This window comes from Pezoporus flaviventris, unplaced genomic scaffold (assembly GCF_033815535.1).
Source record: "Pezoporus flaviventris isolate CSIRO_AGI_PZ_B2104156 unplaced genomic scaffold, CSIRO_AGI_Pfla_v1 ptg000041l, whole genome shotgun sequence".
NCBI lineage: Eukaryota > Metazoa > Chordata > Aves > Psittaciformes > Psittacidae > Pezoporus > Pezoporus flaviventris.
Window position 1 is genome coordinate 13,883,110 of NW_026892589.1, and position 22,736 is coordinate 13,905,845.

The window sequence follows — 22,736 nt, forward strand, 5'->3', positions numbered from 1 at the left end:
AGCCCCAAAGAGCCCAACTTCGGGCAACTTTCCTGCGAGGGGGAGGGGACCCGCCCCGCGTTCAAACGGTTGGAGCGCGGGGGGAGCGCACGCGTGAGGGGGAGCGCGGCCGCCCCGGGGCGCGGAGCGGGGCGAGCGCCTCAGAGGGACCCCGGTGCCCGCTGCCCCGCGGGGAGGGGTGCGGAGGCAGCGCCCGGGCCCGCCTCTCCCCGCCCGCGTTCCCCGCCGCTGAGCCCGCCGGAGCCCGGGGCCGGCTCCTCCGCGGGAAGGCGCCCGGGAGCAGCCGCCTCCTTCAGGCGGGCCCGGCGGCGGGCGGGCGTGAGGAGAGGGGCAGAACATGGCGGCCCGGCGGGGAGCAGAGGGGTGAGGAGGAGACGGGTCCCGGGCCCAGAGAGCGAGCACCGCAGCCGGGGAGGGGAGGGCGGGCTGTGGGGCGGGCAGGGACAGGTGGGACCCAGGGTGGTGGGGCTGGGGGGGGGGGCAAGGTGTGTGGGGGGTGGATGTGGGCACCTCTGTTTAGGTAGGTGCATACGTAAAGTGTTTAATGGAAGAGTTCGCTCTGACCTTCATACTTGTGCTTCCTCTTTCACCAGAGGCTTCTTAAGCATGGTGTGCCCATCGGATAGCAAAGTCTGACAGCACAGGAGTGCGTTACAGGCAGCGTTACCCCCGAGTGCCCGAAGGACACGAGTGAAATGGCTCAGTGGAGGTCAGACCGGTGTCAGCGAGGGTCAGCCACAGGCTCTGCTGCCCTGGGCTCACCTGGGTTTTAAGACCAGATTTTCCTGCCTGTATGCCCGTCATCAGGACTGGCACCACCCTTATTTGTCATCAGAGGTGGCCTCTATAGAGGAGCAGTTTGAAATCCGTGATGGAAGCAGCTTATACGGACTCTGCATAGCAAGGCATAAGTACAGAAATCACAGAATCCCGGCCTGGTTTGGGTTGAAGGGACCTTAAAGCTCACCCAGCTCCAGCCCCTGCCACAGGCAGGGACCCCTTCCACTGGAGCAGCTTGCTCCAAGCCCCTGTGTCCAACCTGGCCTTGAGCACTGCCAGGGATGGGGCAGCCACAGCTTCTCTGGGCACCCTGTGCCAGCGCCTCAGCACCCTCACAGGGAAGAGCTTCTGCCTAAGAGCTCATCTCAATCTCCCCTCTGGCAGGTTAAAGCCATTCCCCTTGGCCTGTCCCTACAGGCCCTTGTCCAAAGCCCCTCTCCAGGTTTCTTTGAGCCCTTTTAGGTATTGGAAGGTTCCTCTAAGATCTCCCTGGAGCCTTCTGAAATGAAATCTAAATACATTCAATAAACTTTCAGAATGAAAACCCAAAAGACTTACAAGGAACCTATGTCCTTGAGCTTGACGGTTTACCGCACGAGAGAATGGAACGTGAAGACTGGGGAGATCTTCCACTCTTAATGAGAATCTGTTCACTTTGATGAACATCAAATCTCTCTCTGTTAATTACTGTCAATAGAAAGAATGATCAATACTTCTCAGCATCAAGGCTGAGCACATCTGGAGAACCAAAAGCAGAACAAAAGAAGTCATAGCAGTGCTCGTGCCTAAGCACAGAGTTTGCCCAGTTGCAAGTGTTCCCCTAGTTACAGCAATAGGTTTTGCTGGGTCTTGTAACTTACTCCAGGTTCATCTTACCATCTTACACTCGTTACATACTTACCTCGAAACTTCAAAAATGCCACTTTTTAAAGTGCATTCCTGGAGCTTAATATTTGCGGGGGGGGGGGGGGGGGGGGGGGGCAAAGATAAAGCCAGCCAAGGCTTTGAGACCTGCATGGAATCTACTCGAGCCATTGTGTTGGACTTTCCGCTTGGCTGGTTTCCTTGTTGTAGCCCATTCAGGGCATGGATTCCCTTCTCTCAGTCAGGTGATTTGCATACCTCCTGCCTGGAGGGGCCAGATTATAACAGGTAAAGAGACCAAGGGTGGTTTATACCCATCCTGCTCACTGGGGGAGCTTAGACTGAAATGTCAAGGGATAAAGAGCTTAGCCTCTGGGGACACTTAGAAGAGTGCATAGCAATTGCAACAAGGGAAGTTCTAGTTCATTATTAGGAGGAAAGTCTTCCCAATGAGTGTATTCCACCGCTGCAGCGGGGCACAGAGGGGTGGTGGGTCTCTGCCCTTGGAGACACTTAGAATTTGGCTGCCCTCCACCTGCTTTGGGCACAGGTTTGGGGCAAGGACTTCTTGAAGTCCCTTCCAACCTAAATTACTCCGTGACTCCATAACAGGGACATGCAGTGTTCCTTGGGAAACATGCACATGGGTATCTGCAGGCTGGGTTTGGTGATTTGAGCAGAGCAAGTGGTGGAGTCTGCCAGTTACCAGCTAAAACACCCTTAAAATTGCCAAGCAGTTTTGAACAGAGTTTCCTCACTAAGCATTGCCTGAGAATTCACTGTGCGTGGTTTTGCTGTTGCTTCCATATATTTGGGGGGAATTCTTTGACTGTTCTGGGTTATGCGGGAAGCTGGAATCCAGGTAAGCTGCAAATCAAATATTGGACATACAGAGATTGACTGTAACCAATTCTTCTTGGTTTAGGTGTTTTCTCACCAGTTAACGTTACACTGGAGACATTCTGCTGTCCAAGGGAATAGCAGGAACAGGAATATCAGTATGTATTGTTTCTTACATGCATTAGCTAAGTTTCTTAAATTAAAATGTAATTTTATATTTATTATTATTTATCTTTTTAAATATTAATTTATAGGCTTGTCTAAGTGAAGGAATGGGACAAGTTCACGTGACACAGCTGAGGTTATTTTTATAGTGAATATTAGCAGAGAAATGTCTATTAGGTATTTGTATGCATCCAGTTTCTATGTAATTTATTTTGGTGGCCTGTAAAATCACATGTAGCTTTTAAGAGAACATAATGTTCAGCAATTAAATTCTCCCTTTCTTCGGAGTGACTAATTGGTAGCAAATAAATAATGCAATAAAACAACTGAGGCAAAAGAGGGATTTGCTTTATGAAGGCATTGGCTTTCTTGCATGTGAATTTCTCCTAAATGATCTCCAGTTTCTGTAGGCTATAATTTAAACTGCACTAACTTCCTTTGGGTGATGAACTGATTTCATTTCACTGCCAGCTGAGGTCATCATAAAACAAGTTTGGTTTCTTTTCCACACTCTCAAGTGTGCTTTAGCAGACAAGGAGAAAAAAGCAAGGGAGACTTGAACCCTCAAAAGCAGAAATCTATGAGAACTCTGTGAAGACCTCAATGTTCCATCTATTTAGGGTGTAAAATCAGATTCTTCCCCCACCTCAGACCAGTTTGGTCTGGTACTTGTTTCTATGCAGAGCCCAGCATGGCTGGGAAGCAGCTTTGTATTTACTCATCAACTGTTCTGTTAAAGGACATGAGTGTGTCCTGACCCTGGATCTTATTCCTCACTTTGTAGTTTTCATCCTTTTTCTGCTGAGTATCTAAAATGTGTGGAGGAAATGATGATGTGAATTAAGATCAGTGCCCTCTCTTTAATGAAATGGGGGTTCTAAATGCAGGTAGCACTTCTTTAAAAGGAATTATTTCCTTGCACTCTTCAGTCCAGCTTTGTTTTATGTGACAGAGTGGATTCTTTAGCTCTTCCTTATTTACTCAGTGCCTTTGCAATTCATCCCTCAGTTCGCCTCAGTACAAGAGTGAAATATTCTATGTACATTTTAAACTGCAACTTCCTCATGCAATTCCTCAGTCCCTGAATGAGATGGGAAGTTACACCTCATCCCCTACAGTGCCCAGATTGTCTGTTTCTGTTTGTATTCTTCCCCTCAGAACCAAAAGGCAGCTGTTTTAATTACCCAAAGGTTCTTTTCCTGAGACATTTTGTGTTTGTATCTGAATGAAGCTCCTATGCAAGTGGATTCTGTACACCCCATTTTAACAGAGGGAACTTCACAGCTCCCTCCTCTCATCACAATGCAAAAGCTTTGACCGTTTCTTTTTCATTTTAGAATACTGTATCGTAACAAATTATCCTTAAAAATCATTTGGTGTGAAATTGCAGATTAATCCCATGGGGATGGGGGTTTAGTGCTCCACTGGCCACTTGGGAGCATACAGATGGTGAATCTGAGGTTTACAAAAGGCACAATCGCTGATTACATGCATGGATGTAACGGACAAAAAGGCTTTCCTCATGCTAAGGTACGGCAGAGACACTGGAGGTCCTAGTGCCTGGCTTGGGCAGGAAAAGCAACACTTTAAAATGCCTTTACTGCTGAAAAGTTTCATATTATGTATCCCAAACAAAGGCAGACTTGGTTTTCACTCCTTTAGGATCCCACTTTCACTTTCTAAAGCAATTACTGCTTTTCTTAGCCTTTTTTTTTTTTTCTGTTATTGTTTTATTGCATCTTTAGGCAACAAACAAATGGTGATTTCTTTAGAAAGGGTTTGGCAGTTCCTGAGTATTTGTTCTTGTTCCTAGACCTAAGACCTGCTGTTCTCGTTTCAGGAGGGAGGAAGTTGTCTTGCTCAGTGTGAAGTGCTGGTAGTCTGGCATGGAAGAAATGAATCTTCATCCTCATGGAGATGAATTGCTGCACTGGATGGCCGTGAAGTTAAAGCTGCCACTGACCTACTCACTGATTTTAATGTGAAACTGTTCAATCTTAGGAACTGCAGTGTTACAGAATAATTGTGAAGTTCTGAAAACAACAAGTTGGGGGTATTTGCTCTGCTCACCTCAGCTGTTCCCGCTGTACTTGTAGGTGTCTTAGAATTTCTCTAAAATACTAAACAGAGCTATGCATTTGGTATGTGATTTCCTCTGTGGCTGAAACCATCTCACTACTGTACATTTGCAGAGTGCCTGGAAAAATGGGCCTGGGGCTTCTGTTACAGAGATAATACAGATGTCGTTAGAGGTGCTCTAAGATCTGGCAGAACCACAAAACCCAAAGGACACTCAAAGCCTGACAGTCTGTTTGTAATCAAGCCATTTAAACCTAAGTCTTGCCCAGTTTTATCTTTGTGAGTGGACTACAAGAATATTTTGCCTTAATACATGTCCGTTTGGGGGCAAAACATATGTTATAGATAGTGTAATTGTGCAGTGCTGTGGTTATTATACAAAATATCATGAAGTAAGTGTGTGACAAGAGAATTCTGGTTGGTTGGCATGTTTTCCACCACTTCAGATGTCCAACATAATTGCTCTTATCACAGGCTGTAGCAGATTTTAACCCTCAAAATCTCATTAAGGAGCAGTTTTAGTGTATTTTCATTTAGCCTCCAGGAAAATAACCACTTCCAGAAGTACCATGCCTAATACAGGAGTGTAGAAAAAGGAAAAGTGGGACTGAAGCTAAAATTGCTTCGTTGAACCATTCAGTTGCCTGTAGATCCAGACGTGTGTATGTGCCATGTGTGACAATTAGTATCAGGATGTGCAAAAGGTAATTATTCCCTTCTTAAAACCTGTAGGTGTAAAAGGTTGGAATAAAAACTTTTGTCACCCTGAATTTTTCATGCTAAATTTAGACAGTGGAGTTAGAGCAAATCCTTGACCTATGTGAGCATGGTAGTAATTCTTTTATTTTGCATTTTGGGGATAAAATGTATACTTTTAAAGTTCTCTTTTTTACAGATATAGAAGGAAATCCATCTGCTGGTCAGTGATGGAGATGATTTCCAATCGAGTTTGTCAACAGAAAGCAACTACTTCAACAGAGCGTGCTGCAGACACAATTGTCAGGTTTGATCTCTTTATTGCTCTTTTGTAGACTGGGGGTTATTTACAGCTGAAGGACACTGCAGAGAATGGTGTGTAGGTCTCATTGTAGTAATGAGCTTTCCCTAAAGTAATGTTCCTGATTGTTTCCAGCAGATCTCCATGGGTTGTGTTGTGTGGATAACGTCAGTGAATGCTTTTGTCCATACCTGTGCTGACAGGAAGCTTTTCCTTTTTATAGATTTAAAAATAGGAAAGGAAAAAAGGTAAAACCTTACAGGCACCTACATTCAGCTTTGGGTAAATACACAACTTCTTATTATAGAAGCAATGTCGACTGCATAAGTACTTTGGGAAATTCATCTCTGGGGGGCTATTTATTGCCTCAGTTGGAGGCACAGCTGGATATTCAGCCCTTAAAAGACTAAATCATTTTAGTCCTTTTAGTTCACACAGTGATGGACATGTGGATCATAACTGATGGGTCCACCTTGCTTCCCAGCAAGGCTGCTGTATCATCCAACCTTGACAGAATGGAATGAAGTTTGCCCAGTATGTTACACCCTGAGCTGTGCAGAGACAGACACCATCTGAAGATCACAATCTGGCCACATGTAAACTGCTATTTCTTACATAGAAATACAGTGACAAGACAACAGCTAGAGAAAGGGCCATAGTCTAGGTTGGGGTTTTAAATGGTGCAGAACTCAAATCTCCTTGATCACATCAGGCTTATCAGCCAGGACTAGAAGCACTTGAATATTCTTCAGGGTTTCTGGAGAAAGACATTAATAACAAATAAACCATTTTTCTTAGTTTCTATTTCAGCAGCATCTTCAGCACATACACTGACACATTTTATCTTCAATAAAAAATCACACCCACAGGATGTCAGGGCAATGCTCCAAATGTGTAAAGCCCCAAGACACTATGATAAAGGACTTTCACAAGCTGTGACAGGATGATTGATTTCCATTTTCCTCCTAGCTTCAGTAAATCTTAGGTGAATATGTAACTTGGTTTATGCGTGTGTTGTAGCTCATAAAAGCAAATCTGCTTGCCTGCCAGTCGTTCAAGAGCACTGAGTGTTTCCTGGGATTCCTGGTGTTTGCATAAGTGTAATTTTACAGGTGGAAGCATCCTGCAGAAAGCAACACTGGGATAATTCCTTTCAAGTCGGTGAGGCTATCCATATGAGTGAAGATAAGCATGTGCATACTTTTCTAAGGATCTAAGACTGAAAAGTTAAGATCTCTTCTCTAAATAAGACCATCATCAAGTTAAGGTAATGAAGAAGTAGTCAGCTCTATGTACAGCTGCTCTAGCAGGTATCCTGCTGCCTCAGCATCTCTGCTCTAAAGAATAGCACAGTTTAGATGAGGGGTGTTTCCTGTTTCCATGGCACACAAGTCCAATTAAACCCTTTCTGCACCTTCCCTGAGCAGAATTCTTCATTTCAGTAATTGGGAGACACCACGGTACAGACACGCTGTTTCATCAGATTTTAGCCTATGAGACTTAAAACTAACATTTTCAAAAGCATTTCATGGTTTGAAAGAATGGTCAATTAACCTTCAGTTTCCTGTGGGGAACCCTGCAAAGAACTGTCAACAGTTCAGTTTAGGGAGATTTGTCCAGTGACCTACAAGGCCACTAAGTTCACGAATGCATGTAACAGTGTCATCATAGATTTGTTTCCTGGGTTACTGTCACAAGAGAATAAACCACTTGTTTGGCAGTTTCTGCTACAGTATGTAGGTGACTGACTGAATGGGGAGTGCTCCAGTACAGCCTGCTCAAAGCCAGAGCCACTCAACAGGAAAAAGGAAAATCTCTGCTATCGTCCAGATGAATTATGTGTCTCTTTCTCTTCCTTCCATAAGGTTCTGTTCCTTTTTCCTAAGATGGGGCCGCAGGGAATTCATCTACTGCCTGCTGAGTTTCTTTGTATTTTGAACCCTCTTCAAGTGGCAGTGTAAGATAAACGTCTGGTTATTCTGTTGGTGACAGTCTTCACCTCTAAGTGATAGCAACATCTCAGTTTTATTCCAAATTGAGGGCATTCAGTGGAGCAATAGGAATCGATTCAGGGGATGCACCTGCTGAAGAAAGTCAGGCATCCCCATTGTGATCCCTTTAAGAACCTGCATGCCGTGAGCTGGCTATGCTTCAAACTAGAGGAAATGCAGGCATTTTTATGTTAGTTTTTTTAAAACTAAGGATTGTAATTGAAATCTATGCAAAGTTCTTCTGTGCATGCAGGGATAGTCATGGCTCAGGCTCCAAAGATCTTCCTGCCTAGGCTGATCCCCATGTGAGTATAGCCATGGAGTCATAAACAGATGTATGGGTCAAGTCAAGCAGGTTGTCCCCTAGAGCCAGGGGTGACTGCCTCCCATGCTTTCAACCAGGGGAAGACACTGGAGGAAGGGGAAAACACTGGTCCTTTGTATTGCCAGTAACCCTACGTTGTACTTTAGCAATGACACATTTGTTTTGTTCTAACGTGGCCATAGTCTTCTCTTGAGGTTCTTAGTGTACAAGGAGGGAAGGACGAAGAAACTAACAGGTCAGATTATAAGTGGGCACATTCCTTCAGAGTCACACTGGGGAGAGGCTCAAATGCTCAACTTTGTTCTGCCTTTCCTCAGGAGTCACGGAGAACACACTTAGAATGCAAAGCATGACTGTAGGTGACAAGGGGGAGGGGGCAGAGGATAAAGTGCCATTGGCAGCACGTTGCAGGAGCATCGTTAGACATTGAGAAAGATATCATTAGATTAAAAAGGTATCTTCAGAGGGAAACAAAAGGCGAGCCCAGGCACGGCGTGTCAGCAGCGCCCAACGTGAGCTGCAGTCGCTGCTGCTGACAATGGATGCGCAGGCATTTCCTGGGAGAGGTTCCCAGTCTCGGGCGGTGCCCAAGGGGTGCTCACACACACTGACTGTCATTCCAGCGAATAAACAGTCAACAGAGCTCCACATCTCCCTCTCAGCTCAAGATGAATTACTCATCTAAAATGACAGCGACTGTCTAGTGCCTGAGCGTTGTCAGGCGCCGTGTCACCCATTCATGTTCTTCAAGGACAAATGGTTTCGCTTCTCTCGGGCACGTTTCTCAATTTGCCTTGAAAGCGCTTAGCAAAAGATGACAGATCTCCTATTTTTATTGCTGAGGCTGAATAGGAACTAATCTGCTCATCATATGTAATGTCTATCAAGACAGAGAGGGTTCTTAATGCATTCAAATTACTTTTCCTGGGTTTATTTTCCAACCACTCTATGATTTTTTTTTTATAACTCTTGTGTAAAATGAAAGCTCAGCAATTTTTGGAGCATTACCCGAGGAAAATATTGATCCTGCTAAACTCCTGAAAACTGGCACTGGGATACGAAGTTTGGCACTTATTTCTCTAGTTTTCCTTTTGCCAAATAGATTTAACCTTTATGCAGTCTATATCTTGCTGGTTTAGAATGGGCAGTTTAATGGTCAGATGAATCGCAATATCCGGGTACGTAACAGCAAAACGAATCTCTTGGGGTTATTCATGTGCTTTTGGATTTGATTTACTTCCTACTTCCTTATTTAATAACTAGGTTCCTTAAGACTCCTTAAGCTTGAATGACCCATGTTTTGTTGGCAGGTCTATTCCAATGACCCCTGCCAAGACCCCTGCCCCTGTGCGTCTATCAGACAAAAATGAATCTATTCCAGGAGCTATCAGTTCCCATTATCTCTAATTGAGGCTGACAGTTGGAGACAGGCCTCATTATTTTTAATTGGACCCTATAGTTCTAGAGTTAAATTAAACACAATTTAATGCAGATAGCTCATATACATTGGCATGACAGAGTCAAAGTTTCCTGAAACAACAGGTTTTGGTTCCAGGCTTTGCTTTTAAAATAGTTTTACTGCTTTGAGCTGTGCACTATTTAAAAGGCACCTGTTGCTGGTGACATGTACATTAATTAGAGTGTGACCTGATCCTGCACCTGTGGAACCTTGCCACTACATACACTTCTATGCTGAAAATCAGCATGTAGGCATAAGGTGGTGATGAAGAGCTCGGACTGCCTGGGATAGTTTCACATGCAATTGTTAAGATAGCTTTCAATAGATTTGCAGTCACTAGTCATGCAAATGGAAGAAACTCCTGAAAGTTTTCCCAAAATTCCTGAGTGGAAGCTTTATTCAGAACTTCAAAATGAAGATACCTCTGATTACCTGAACAGGGCTTTGTAACAGAGCATCTGGCCTTTCTTCTGTCATGAAGCAAGCACTCTTGTCACCCTCAGGTGGTGCTTTTCCGTGGAGACACGGCCGAATAAAGAAGGAATTGAAGCATCCTGTTACACAGGTGCATGTTACTCTATTATAAATGATCATGCACTGAATTGTCATGGGGAAGGACAGACCAATCCATGCCAGTGAAGGAGCCCATCTCACCACCCTTACTTATAGACTTCAGCCATACAAAAGCTTGTAAAACCATTCCTTGTGCTCATAGTGAGGCAGCAGTAGGCTGCAAGAATAAGTCAGGTTTTATTGAATCTTTTGCTTTGCCAGAGGTACTGAAGGAGGAAATACATCAGTGATACTCCTCTTTGAATTAAAGGTCATGGAACCAAGTTTCCCACTTACAGAAGGCTCTGATTAATTACTGGTCTTTCAGATGCAAGTTTCCCTTTACAGGTAAGGTTAACAGATAACTTCTTCCACGGGACATTTCCTTTAATACATCTGCATGTGCTGCAGCTCCCTCTGCAGCTTTGCTTAAGGTCAGATAAATAAACTACAGCACTTCTCTAATAAGCTGTGACACGCAGAATCAAACTGGGCAGGTTTTCACCTACATGTGTGTAGGAATCCAAGACAAGTGTCCCTCTGGAATGGCAGGAACTCTGAGAGCTCCAACAGCTTGCATTCAGTCATTATATATTATTGTGTGTTTGATTAACAGATACTTATCATGGAAATGATGTCATCAAGCCTATAGGCTAGGATTGTCCTGGGGAAAAAGAACAAGGATTACCCGGTGTTTAGGTAGTCACTGTCCCTGCCTGACTGCTTTCCTTGGCCTGTGTATGGGATCCTTTCCAGACCAAAAGTCAGTTGTGCCTTACTTCTCCTAGCAAGTTTCTTCTGAAGCATGTTACACCTGCAGCACTGAGTCTCACCACAGAGGGTGAGAGGGATGGAGGTCAGCAGGGAGAGAAACCAGTGCAAGAGGGAGAAAAGGAAGAGTCAGAGCAGGAGCTTGCAGGACATGAGTCAGTGACAGTGTTCAGGCTGTAGGGCAGAATTTCCCCTATTCTAGAGAGAAAATGGGGGTGGGGAGGAATGATATCATTTCCCTCCCAAATATTTTTAATGGAAGTAAAAAGAGTTACCAGAAATAGTGGGTTTTGTCAGTGCAACCGGTCACTTGAAGGTATATCTCATAGCAGCTCTGGAATTCCAATTTTCCTGCCCACATTCCATGTGCACATGCTACTTTAGACATAGCTAAATGCATGAGCTGCTCAGCTCCTCTACTCATTAGGTATTTTTGTTAGCTTTAGCTTGGCCAGCAGAAAACCCCTCTTTTCCTAGCGCTACAGGAGGTCCCTGCTGTGACAGGCTAAAATACCAAAAGATACAAGGGGTCTGTCATATGCTGTTGTCCTTTTGATTGAACTTGGAGAGAAAAGGCTTTTGTATAGCTTGTGGCCAGTTAGCCAGCACACTCCTAATATTATAGGCACAGATTTAGTGACCTGCATGAGAAGTGAGATTGAAATAGATTTATTACAGCTTTCCATGCCCCTAGAAACCATGGATCTGCACTTGGGATTTTTAAGGGCTCTCTTGTACGTTAGCATTTGGGCACTGCAGAGCAATGCATGTTTGAATATTCACAGCAACTGTGCAAAGGAGGGAAGTCCTCTTAGTTGTGTTTTACACATGTGGAACTGAAGCTTTAAGGGTGTATTTATGTGCTACAGTACAATGCTATGGAAAGGATGAGGTGGGGTAAACTTTAGTGGCTCGGATCCTGGAAAGCAGGCTGGTTTCTAGGCATTTTAGACACACACTTGCTTTGTAAGGCATTATCCTGTGTGCAATAAGCATTTTGGGGGTAAATTCACACCAGAGGCTTGTGGCCAAGCAGAGAGCTGCATGCAGGGGTCACAAATCCTGACGGACCCTATCAGTCCTATTTCTGTGCAGACATAGGCTCCCATGGTGGGTAAATTACACATTCATTTATTAAATCCTAATAAATGGATTTGTCATTCCCAGTTATTATCCAAACATAATTGGAAATCAAATCTTCTGGTCTGTCTAAGCCACCTGATTTTGTTTCTGTCATCACTCACAAAGCTGTGTCCTGTGTGCTGAGCCCCTCTGCTCATGCACAGCCACTGCTCCTGGGCTGACATGCATGGAGCCAGCAGAGAGCTTCCAGGGCTGACAGACACCTTCTCTGGACCATAATGACCCCTTTTCAGCTACAGGGCTAAAACGCTTTACATGTCACCCCTCTGTTGTTAGCAGAGGAACAAAGCTGACAAAAATATCACTTCCATATTTGTTGTACTAATTAACTTCTGGTTGGCCCAGCACTCCAGTTAAGTCCCAGCACTGCTTGCTGGGTACATTCCTGAATGCCTTCCAGCTCAGGGTGAAATCCTGAGTTACATCCCTGTTCTAAGAAATTCCTCCTCATTTCAAGTACAAGCAGAAGGATGTGTTCATTTTAAAAGGAAGTGAGAAGAGCAAGGGTTTATTGTACTGCATGGCATGATGACAAAGTTATAGACAACATTTTGTCAGACATGATGTTTTCTCTTCTTTGTTTTATTTCCTAAAATGCCAAATCCATGAGAAGACCACAAGACCCAGGCCCTGGGAAGGTGGATTTTCCTGTTCCAAATACCATTCTGAGTGATGCCAGTGAAACTTCAAATGTAAAACAAGTCCCATGGCACAGGTAGGAACCCGGGGCAGTGAGTGAATCATTCAGTAGGTTGTGTTACATCTGCATGATTTCAGGTTTGTTTTGTGAAGACGAACTTTTTGATGGGCTACATTCATGGTTCCATGGCTTGTGCGCTTTACAGTGTAAGATACATGGATTGTCTTGGCCATCCTGGATTGATAGTAAAGAGTTGGAAGGAAAAAAGGCTTGTGTTTGTAACAGTCTCTTCTCAGCAGGTTTTAAAAGCGTAAAGCATGCTGGCTATCAGGGGGACTGCCCTGGCTCTGTCAAGTAGTCGTGTATTGGTGGCACATCTGCTGCTCAGTGTGCTGATACGCAACGTGAAAAGGATGTATTCCAATCTTACAATGACAGAGCCTTTGCAGCTTGAAACATTTGCTCGTGGGCTCCTGCACTACCACGTAAGCACAGTGTGGTTTGGAGAGACTCACAGGGAGCAGGTTGCGGTTGCGCTGTGTTTCACCAGGATCAAATTATCTCCTGTTCCCTCTGGGGTTTTTTTGTCTGCTTTGTTTGTTTCCTCTCAACTGGCTCCAGAAAGAATGTGGGTTATAAACAAAAGATGTGGAGGATTTAATTTAGCTAGTCAAAAAATACTCTTTTCAAATGTTAAAACTGGGGCTGAAAGAGGGCTCTGAGCTGCTGGGTTGAAAGGAGAGGAGTTTTTTCTCAGTGCTGTTCAGCCATCACCGGCCCCAGCAGTGATGGGAGAGACTCAGGTCCTAAGCTGATGGATCTGCCCCATGCTACCTTCTGACACAGCACCGCTATTGTACCTTGCCTGCTAGCCTGCTTTCTTCTTTAAGTAATATATACAGGACAGGCCTGTATAATTCACCAGCCAGCTTGCAGTGATGTGGAGAACAGATTAAAAAGGAAAATGAAAGTATTTGGGATTTTAGCAGAGCAGCAGAGCAGTCCTGTTTATCACTCGGGATGTTTGGGATGAATGAGTACATGGGTGAATAATTGATAACTATTTTAACACCAGCAGGAATTCAATTAAATATGAACAAGAGGAGGCTGGGCACACGGTAAAGTATTTCTCTTTCCCTTTTGACTGCAAACAATCCTTTCGGATCTGGTCACTGAAGACAGCTGGCAATGAAATGGGTGTGTGAGAGAGGAGGAAACCAGATATTATGTTACTTAAAAGTCATTCATCATGTCACAGGAAGGCAGGAATCTGAACTCCTGAAATAAGTAATCGCTTAAGGTGATCTCTCTGCACAGAGGTACTGCGGCATGAAGCTGCTTCCAGCCACTGAACTGTTCCCTCTGTAATCAGCCCAGGTACCCGAGTGCTGTGCTTACAGTATGTCCAGGGCACACTGCAATGATTTCCTGGGTGAGAGACCTCCATGAACTGTCTGTATGCAATGCAGTATTCCCATCTCCGTTTCACCCATGTGGGCACTGGAGTAAAGCAGCATTCTGGGTTCAGTTTTCAAGCCTGAGTTGCAAAGACTATTTGGAGAGCCCCATCAGTATCTGTCCATCAGAGCAACTTGACTCCAAGCACAACATTGTCATTTTGCATTTGGCAGCAAAGAATATGATTTCCTTCTTTTAATTCCATGCTTGTTTTTAACTCCCTTCATTCCCCACTGAGAGTGGATGGCATGGAGAGATCTGTTGCATACTTTGTCTGGTGGCGACTTCAAGGTTGTAACTGCCAGAAAGAGTAACAGTACTTTTATTGTTGGTCAAGGTAACAGCACCATAGCCCATCAAACATCCCAGGCCAGGTTACTGAAAACATTCCTCCCTGTGTGTGTAAAAAAAAACCAGGGATATTGAGATGAGGATGGGTGCAAAAGCTCCTGTCAGCAAAATAAGCAATTGTGAGGGATCAGTGTAACACTTAGTTCTGAGGGTTTGACTGGGTGTGAGCCCACTTTGGTTTTCCATCTCTTGTTAACACTCAGTGACACAGTCAACTCCACTCTGATTGCTTGTCATACATCAACTAATGAGTTTCCTCAGAGTTTCTGCCCTGAAGTCAGCAATACACATTCATATACTCTTCATCTATGTATTATTCTCTTCATCCGTGCATCGTTTATATACTTTTCATCTATTTATTATTCAGGTGCCTGAGATCTAAAGTGAGTGGCTTTGCAGTGTTTATCAGCATTCCCTATGAGGCAGGTGTGCACAGGAGCTACAGAAGGCAGTCTGGGGGACTGTTAGCCTGAGCCTTTGCTGCTGCTCAGTTTTGTCATGTGAGCACTCCTCACTCTTCGTTGTGCATAGCTTTGCATTCTGCTTTGCTGTGCTTCGTGTATAAATATGCACATGTCCTTTAGCTGCACCACACAATACGTAACGGGGAATGAATTGGTAGATATATCTTGCTAGATAAATCTTGAAAGACTTTAATAAATGTTTTTTCTGTCTTTATTTAAGCAGCTCTGGAGAACACTTGGAGCTCGAGGTCTATTTTTCATCAGGTAATGTGTGTGGGACTGAGCATGAGGACGGTGCAGCACGGATGCCAGCAGAGGTAGGAGTGCCTCTCCTCAGATCTGGTTACAACACGTCAGGACCCTGGAGAAAAAAAGGGAGAATACAATATGCGAATGTGAGAGTTGAGTATTCATTTATTACAACACTCTTTAGGTTCTGTTTTCTTTAGGGGAAGGCTGTATCCTTGTCAGAGGGGACAGCAGTATTGCACGGTGAGGTGGAGGGATCACAGACGTTGCAGCAATGCAGGAGAGTTGGTAAAATTTAGTCTGAATTGGAATCACATTAAAGATTCATGTGTAGTCTTAGCACCTGTTCCTCCTTTGTAGGATATCTGCACTTTTAATTTTTAAGCATGTCTTAGCCTCAGCCTGGGAAGAGAGATCCTATAACCTAGAGAATATACATTATTAACCTTGAGGCATCGAGCTCGTGTCAGCTCCTACAGCCTCTGACATCCCAGTTTGTGCACTAGCAGATGCACACCCACCACTCGCTCTGAGACGCTGGCACAGCCTGGATGGGGCTCACTCCAGGGCCAGCTATAATGCAGCAGGTGGATGCACTCACCTATTTCAGTAGTTTGCAATTAACATATAATGCTTATAACCAACACATCAAAGATCACCGGTGCTTGCAACGTAATCTCAAGGAAGATAGAGTTTCTGGTTCTTATCTTGGAAAAGTGGCCACTAAGTGTATGCAGGTGCCACAGGACCAAGTCCCCAACTCCCACAGTGAATTATTAATGGTGCTTTATTCGGGTGAGGACGTAGCCTCCTCGCCTGCTGCGCAGTGTTACCAAGGACCTTAAACAAGTTCAAAGCACCTTTTGAATGGTTTAGCTGGAATAATTGTTAAGAGCTGACTCTAACAGCATTCAAGATGGATACCCAGGTAACTTTCATTATTAGTGGCTGTGGTGATAGATGCATTAGCAGCTAGCAGGAGATGTAGCTCCATAGGATATTTCTATTAACTGCATTAGTAGATATTTAAGTAGTGCATTTCCATAGGCTAGGTGATGCTATAATGACTTTGAAATAATATTTTTCTAAAGCACACAACTGATAGAATGGAGTCACAAATATCAAGAACTTCGTGGTGCAGAAGCGTTGTGTTATGTTTAGCTTGGACAAGGGGCCTTCAGCGGGAAGAACAACTTTTATCCTTGATACCTGTGTACCATGAATGTTCACTTGCCATCTCTGCTGGCTAATTTCATTTCATGGCCTTCGACAAAGAAGAAGGTTCTTGAAAGCTGTAACTGGGGTGACATCTCTCTTGCATGCTAATGCAGAGGAGATGACAGATGGAAGTCCAGGATCAAAGCAGCTTTTCTCCAGCGAGCTATTAAAACTCACAGGTTTCTAACAGCTCTTGCCATTAGGCTACAGGTTTCTTGGTCTCTGCTGATGACTTTCTCTTCCCATAACAAAACTTCCAGGGAAAACTCTGAGAGACCTCTGTAGCAGTACTGCATCACTAACAGAATCTGGTCTCTTAAATAGTCCAGTTTAGTCTTTCTAAGTGCTTAGGAAGTTTTGAAGCTGGCCTGTGTGGACAGTGGTCACAGTATTGGCGTGGTACTCTGCCTCCAGCAGTCTCCATCAAATCTCATCACGAAACCTGGTGACAGTTTCTGTAGGACTGGCAGCCAGGTAATCTTGACATCTGAAAGGTCTTTTCCAGCCTAGCTGATTCTGTGATTCCTGGTCCAGAGCTGACTCGTAAGCAAATGAATGACGTGGTGAAGATCTTGTGATCTGCTTGGTTGTAGATAACTTGGTTAATCCTCCAGTTATTTCTTGAGCATCAGTGGGTTGAGCCCACCGAAGAAAAGGGCTTCCTTTGCACCTCCTTTTCTCCTCTTCCCCACTGAAGTGTCTGTGTTTGGGGGGACAATAGAGTTCACACACGATGCATTTTGTGAAGGTCAGTTGTGGTGTCCTCAGAGAACCGTGGTTGAAAGGCAGCACAGAGAGCTGCTCCATCAAGTCATTGGGCTGGAGAGAGCTTGGCACAGGAAGAGAGGGAGGCCTGTGCAGGCTGGGAGGGGAGGCTTGAAGCAAGGAGGGACACTGAGTCACTGTGGTGAGGAGCTGGAGTGAAGGTGGTCTGCTGTGGGCAACGGGAGGGGATAGCAGTGGACACAGAGCTCTGCAGCTGGCACCGTGAAGACCAAATGATGCTGAAGCCAAAGAGAAGTAAGGGAATTGTCCTCCAGTAGAAGGTGATAGAGTCAGAAACTAACATTTGAGCTGCATGCACTGAGCCAGAGAGAGAAATACAGTGACCAAAGGCAAGAGAGGATTCAAGTTTTAATTAGCTGTAGTTAATTCCTTCCAAATCTTATGTCTGGTGATAGCATGGAGTGAAAGTGGGTTTGCTTCAATGTGTCATAGTAGCAGAGAGGGGGATGGAGGGATCTCTTTTGGTGAGTTGAAGTGCTGGCTGCTGAACAGGCAGGTGATGTGGGTGCCTGGCTGTGCAGTGATGCTCTTACATCAATTTAAGTTTTGCTTATTGCAACACTGACGGGTTTATTACTCTGCATTGTGATTGTCCTTGTTGCAAACCAATAGTGCATGGTCTGGCTGAAAACAGAGACAACAGAGCCCCTCACTCACAGATCCAAGCCTCAGTACTGATACAGAAGAACCCATGGGATGTGATAGGTACTGTGCCAGTACAGGAATGAGGGATTTCCTTTAAATAATACTTGAAGAATGCTTGAAAATACTTTTTTTTTTGCCAGAGGAAGAATTATTTTATCCATTTAAAACAATAATTAATTCTTCCCTTCCCCTTTTAAGGCATGTTTGTTTGACAGATCCAGATTCTCTAACAGCTATCAGTAGCTGGGGGCTTTTGCAACTTTGCTGTGGAAGTTTTCCTCCCCACTGTTACATGAGGAAACAGATATTTGACATAAATTACAGTTACCAGACAAAAATAAAACCCAAACTTCTTTGCTCTTGTTACATAACCCCACGCTGCTGCTTCGCCCCTCCTGATGTTAAACCTGCTCCTTCTTTATTCATCCTCCCAAGAAAAAACAGCTGGGACCTGCGTTTCTCCTTCCTAAAACCCTGAAGCAGCATTGCCTGCTCATTTTGTTAAGGATGAAGTCTAAGAAGTGATTAATGTTTTGTTGCTCCTTTAAAACATACTTCTGCACTTACCCATTTTACCTATTTTAACAGGTTTTGCCTGTTTCAGATGATTAAGTTTCCCTGCTTCAGCTGTGCTGTAGCCTTTTAGCAGTAAGGGCAAAAAGCTGAGTCACCTCTGCCTCCAGCCAGCTCTGCCTGGTGATGGATTGTACGCTGAGGGTGTAGTTTTGTGTTTCAGGAATTTATTTTTCTCTCTCCTGCTTGGCTTGCCTCTCCTCAGGCTGCCTTTTTGTAACAATATGGAAGGAGCGGGGGTAAGTTCAGAGCTCTTTGTAAAGTTTTCTGCTAATGTGTGCTTAAAAATGAGGCTCTCTGGTTAAATGAGGAGGGATAAGTTGTTAAACTTGTGTCTGACCCGCTCTATGTGGAGCAGGTCAGACCTTTCCTCTCGAAGGAAGAGGGGTAGAACAGTTTCCAGGGTGTTTGGGGCAGGATGGTATAACCAAGGAGGAAGGAAGGAGCTGAATTTCACCTGCTTGGAGAAGAGAGGGGTTTTTATCTTATCAGTGGAGAAGGGGCTTGCATGCACACCAGAGAGCCTGGTGGTTGTATGTGACTGCTTGGGGAGGCTTGATCTTTACTTAACACCAAAACTAGATTAACTGTCTTTGACTGTGATGGCTGAGTCGTGCCAGAGGTCCCTACAGCACCTTTTGTGCTTGCTATGGAGCCAAAGGAACTTGAATGCTCAAAGAGGGATCGCTGTGCTGCTCCTTTTCCCTCCTCTCTGTCCCCATTGCTGTATCTAGTCAACACAGGGTGCTCACCTTTTCCCTTGCTTGGGTTTGGAGCCGCAAGCAGTGATAAGTTCCTCATAGGTACCATGACCAGACCCTTCCTACCTGAAGGATTTAAGTGTCCTGTTGCTAACGTCTTCATGTTTGTCTTTGTTAGCAAAGTGCTTTGTGCTCAAGGGGGTCCAGGAAAACTAAACCAAGGAAGGTCTGATAAAGATGTTTTCTGGATCAATTTGAAGGAGGTTTGCTATTTATTCCCAGGAATGTTCCTGCTCTACTGTGGCTGCCAGCTCTGCTAAAACACTACACTGCCAGTAAATTTACACCAGGTAACGTAATGACCCTGTGCTTGCAGCTTCCTCTGGTGCAGCCTCTGAGCTCCTGCGTGCAAAACTGCAGCCTTGGCATCGGCTGCTGCTTCAAGCCTGACAAACCAGGCCCAGAGCAAGTGCATGTTCTAAATCAACGTGAGCATTTGAGTGACCTTTGCTGCAATTCATGTGAATTACATCTTGTGCTGCAGCTTCTGCAAGTTACTGGTTTGAAGTTGTTATCAAAGCAGATCCGGATGGTTTTGGAGGGGGTGGGGGGCTCTTGTGCAAGGATAAAGCCTGGCTTTTCTATGGGAATGTGAGTTGTAACCTTTTTCTGGACAGCAGTTTGTTGTCCTGCACATCCTTCATCTTGTCTGCTTCTGATTTTGATGCTGACTTGTCACCTCCCTCGAGAGGAGTGATTGCACAGGCCAGCTTCTCCTTGCTTTCTGGTACCCAAAGGATTTTATCATCGGGGTTTGCAGTGCAATGCTTCCATGGGAGATGTGATACCAATACTTACTTCATCTGGGGCCTTCTTGCTGTGCCCAGAAGTGTGTATTTGGGTCCAGTTTTCCTCTAGTTCTCTCTTCTGACTGTCTCAAGGACTTGAATTCACCATCATGGCATTTACACTTGTGTTTCTGTAAAGCAGTGCTGCACTGGGGGGTCATGAGGTTTTCCTATTTTGGAATTACAGCATAAGAATGAAGATTTGTGGTTGTGAAAATAACAATATGTGAACATACTGTTGTTCAATGCTGCTCTCTCAGTAACATCTGCACTGACAGATACTCAAGGACTGTCCTTCCTGTTCCTGGGCGTTGAATACATCTGCTTTTCCTTACTTCCAGAAGCTTTAACTCTGAATGTTAACTTTCCAGCTGGGAATCCTGTGCTCTGTTAGCTGGGGGATACACTGTGGAGCTGATCAACAATTTATGCTTTTGAATAAGACATCCTGTTCTGCAGTTAATGCAGATTCAGGATTCATGAAGGGGTTGCCTCTGCTCCAGCAGCAGTGGTAAACCTAAGCATGTCAGAAGAAAACTCTGGCGTTTATATCTAAAAAGCAATGACAGAGAAAGCACGAGTCAAGTGTCTGTGTTCTGGCCTGACAGGGTTTGTAGCTGGGGTTTAGAGTGTCTTAAGTCTCCCATGTGAGCTTTGATCGTTGTTGCTTTCCTCCCCTCGGGTAGAGTAGCTGGGGTGTGGGGCCATAAGCAGCGTTTTGGGCAGCAGCTCTGCTCGGTGCACGAGGGGTGACGAAGCAAATGGAGCTTTCCTAGCAGTTGGGTTAAATAAAAGGTGATAAAGAAGTGTTTTATGCTTCGGGTCAGGTGCCTGAACGCATCGGTGCCTGTTTCCAGCACCGTAACCCGGCGGCACTGGTGTGAACTGGGAATTTTGGGGTGAGAAGGGCTATTTTCTCCTAACCCGCCCCAGAAGCGCAAGCATACAGGCGCTACCCCCAACTCTGAGCCGCTCATATTAACCCGACAGGCGATTGTTTTATTGGAGCTGACGTGCTGAATAGGACTCTCTTTAATGATACCCTTTACCTGTCTCACTGTGTTAAAGTGGGGCCAGGAGAAAGTGGGGGGAGTAGAGGAGCGAGTGGCGGCAGGTGGAACCGCGCATCAGCACCGGTTCCATGCCCCGACCGGCGCGGCGCAGCCCGGGTAGACCCCGCGTAACAAGAAAGAGTTGCTAAGAACAAATCTCTATTGTTCCCCGTCATCTTTAAATGAGTGTCAGGGTAGGCAGGGGGGCTTTGACCGTTAACCGCACAATTTAGCCTGCCCGTTGTGTCCGGCAGCCCCCCCCCGCCTCGGAGTTTCTCGGATGAGAAAAGGCGGCCTCAGCCCCTTATAAATGGGCCAACTCTTCTCCTTTGTGTGCAGACTGCCCAGTGTGAAATCTGCAGTGACGTTAAATGTTTTCTAATGAATAATTACTGAAAGGAAATGGAGGAATATATGTGTAATGGATTGTAGCGCATTAAAATGTTTTCTTTTGGGCACAAAAATGTTGTCCTTCACCAGCGCCGCGATTGTTTCAGGAAGCCTTTTGTGGGGGTTTGATTCTCAATGGATTATCTGTGAGCGCTCGCAGTTCGAATAGAAATCAAAAGGGTCCTTTGGCAAACTAATGTTTTTCAAAATGGCAGCCATGAAGCCCATTTCGTATTTAAAGTTTGGGCTTTAAAGGAATGTTTGAACTCGGGAGATTTTCTCACTTTTTTTTCTTTCTTTTGATTTATGAAAGTGAAGTGGTTCACCTCGACCTCTCCTCTATTGAGAAAGACAGACAGTCACCCTTTAACAAGTCTATAGCAGACTATGCCCTGGAGACAGACAAGAGGCCTTAAGAACTGTTGGCATTTCCCTAGGCTGTTGATTAACCTTAAAACCCTCTTATTCTGTATTCTTTTGAAAAGAAATTAGGTTACAATGTGTAAATTTTCCCGCAGTATAATTGTATTTATGAATTCTCTTGCCTTGGACAGTGTGTGCAAGATGGTCCAAGTTCCTCATTACAGACTCAAGGTGTCCCTTTTCCACGGTGCTGCTGCTGCATTTCCAAGCACGGTCAATGTACAGCGTTTTAGTTTCATTATAAATGTGAAGGAGGTTCCTGGAGATAGATACAGGGGCCAGTCTCACTGGGGTATCTCAAAATCATCTCGGCTTCTTGGCTTTGCTGCAATGGGATGACCGTAACTTGGTCACCTGGGGGAGATCTGGTCTGGTTTAATCCATTTTATGTGCAGTTATTGTTCATCTGAAAATTACCCTGAACACATTAACTCTTGCGAGCCAAGGTTTCCACTGTAAAGTATTTCCCTGTTGCTCTGAGCTCACTTATTCTTTGGTTCCTATTGCTTCCAGTACTTCTTTGGTGTGGGTGCCTTTTGGGGACGGAGGGATGGGGTCCTGCCTTCTCCTGGAGCAGACACCGTGCAGGCAGCTGCCTGTAGCCCCTTCCAGCATCACACTGGCATGCTGCAGTCTTGACCTTGACGTCGGTGCAGAGTTGAAGGGATGTGATTGCTCAGACCTGCCCGTGCTCTGCTGCTGACCTGGCTGAGCAGGCTCTTGCAGAACATCTTCCTTTATCACTCTTTATGGTCAAGCACTGTCACTGCCCTTTTGGCCAGCTTATTTTGACAGCCTTGAGTGGAGGAAGGTGGAGCAGAGCTCAAGGGCTTCCCTTCCTGCAGTCCTTGCAGTGCTGCCATCCTGGTTTGAGGGCTCTTAATGAGCAAATTCCTGTTGCACACCAGGGAGCAGGACTGGGTCAGGAGCTGTGTCTTGCACTAAAGGAGTATTTCCAAAACAGACCTCTGA

General features: G+C 45.0%; 1 protein-coding gene across 6 annotated transcripts in view; it reads left to right on the forward strand.

Moving 5' to 3' along the window:
- The first annotated feature begins 5,624 nt into the window (after nt 1-5,624).
- Nucleotides 5,625-22,736, forward strand: part of MYO1H (myosin IH) — a 37,128-nt gene continuing 20,016 nt past the window's right edge. The window contains exons 1-2 of one of the 6 annotated variants that reach the window (XM_061466476.1): nt 14,782-14,915; nt 15,103-15,196. In XM_061466476.1, the coding sequence (XP_061322460.1) occupies nt 15,185-15,196 (12 nt within the window). In that variant the 5' untranslated portion in view covers nt 14,782-14,915; nt 15,103-15,184. Of the gene's footprint in view, nt 5,732-12,721; nt 12,744-14,781; nt 14,916-15,102; nt 15,197-16,676; nt 16,821-18,442; nt 18,590-19,229; nt 19,402-22,736 lie in introns of those variants that run through there. The other 5 variants (XM_061466477.1, XM_061466482.1, XM_061466480.1 and 2 more) reach the window with 5 other exon arrangements.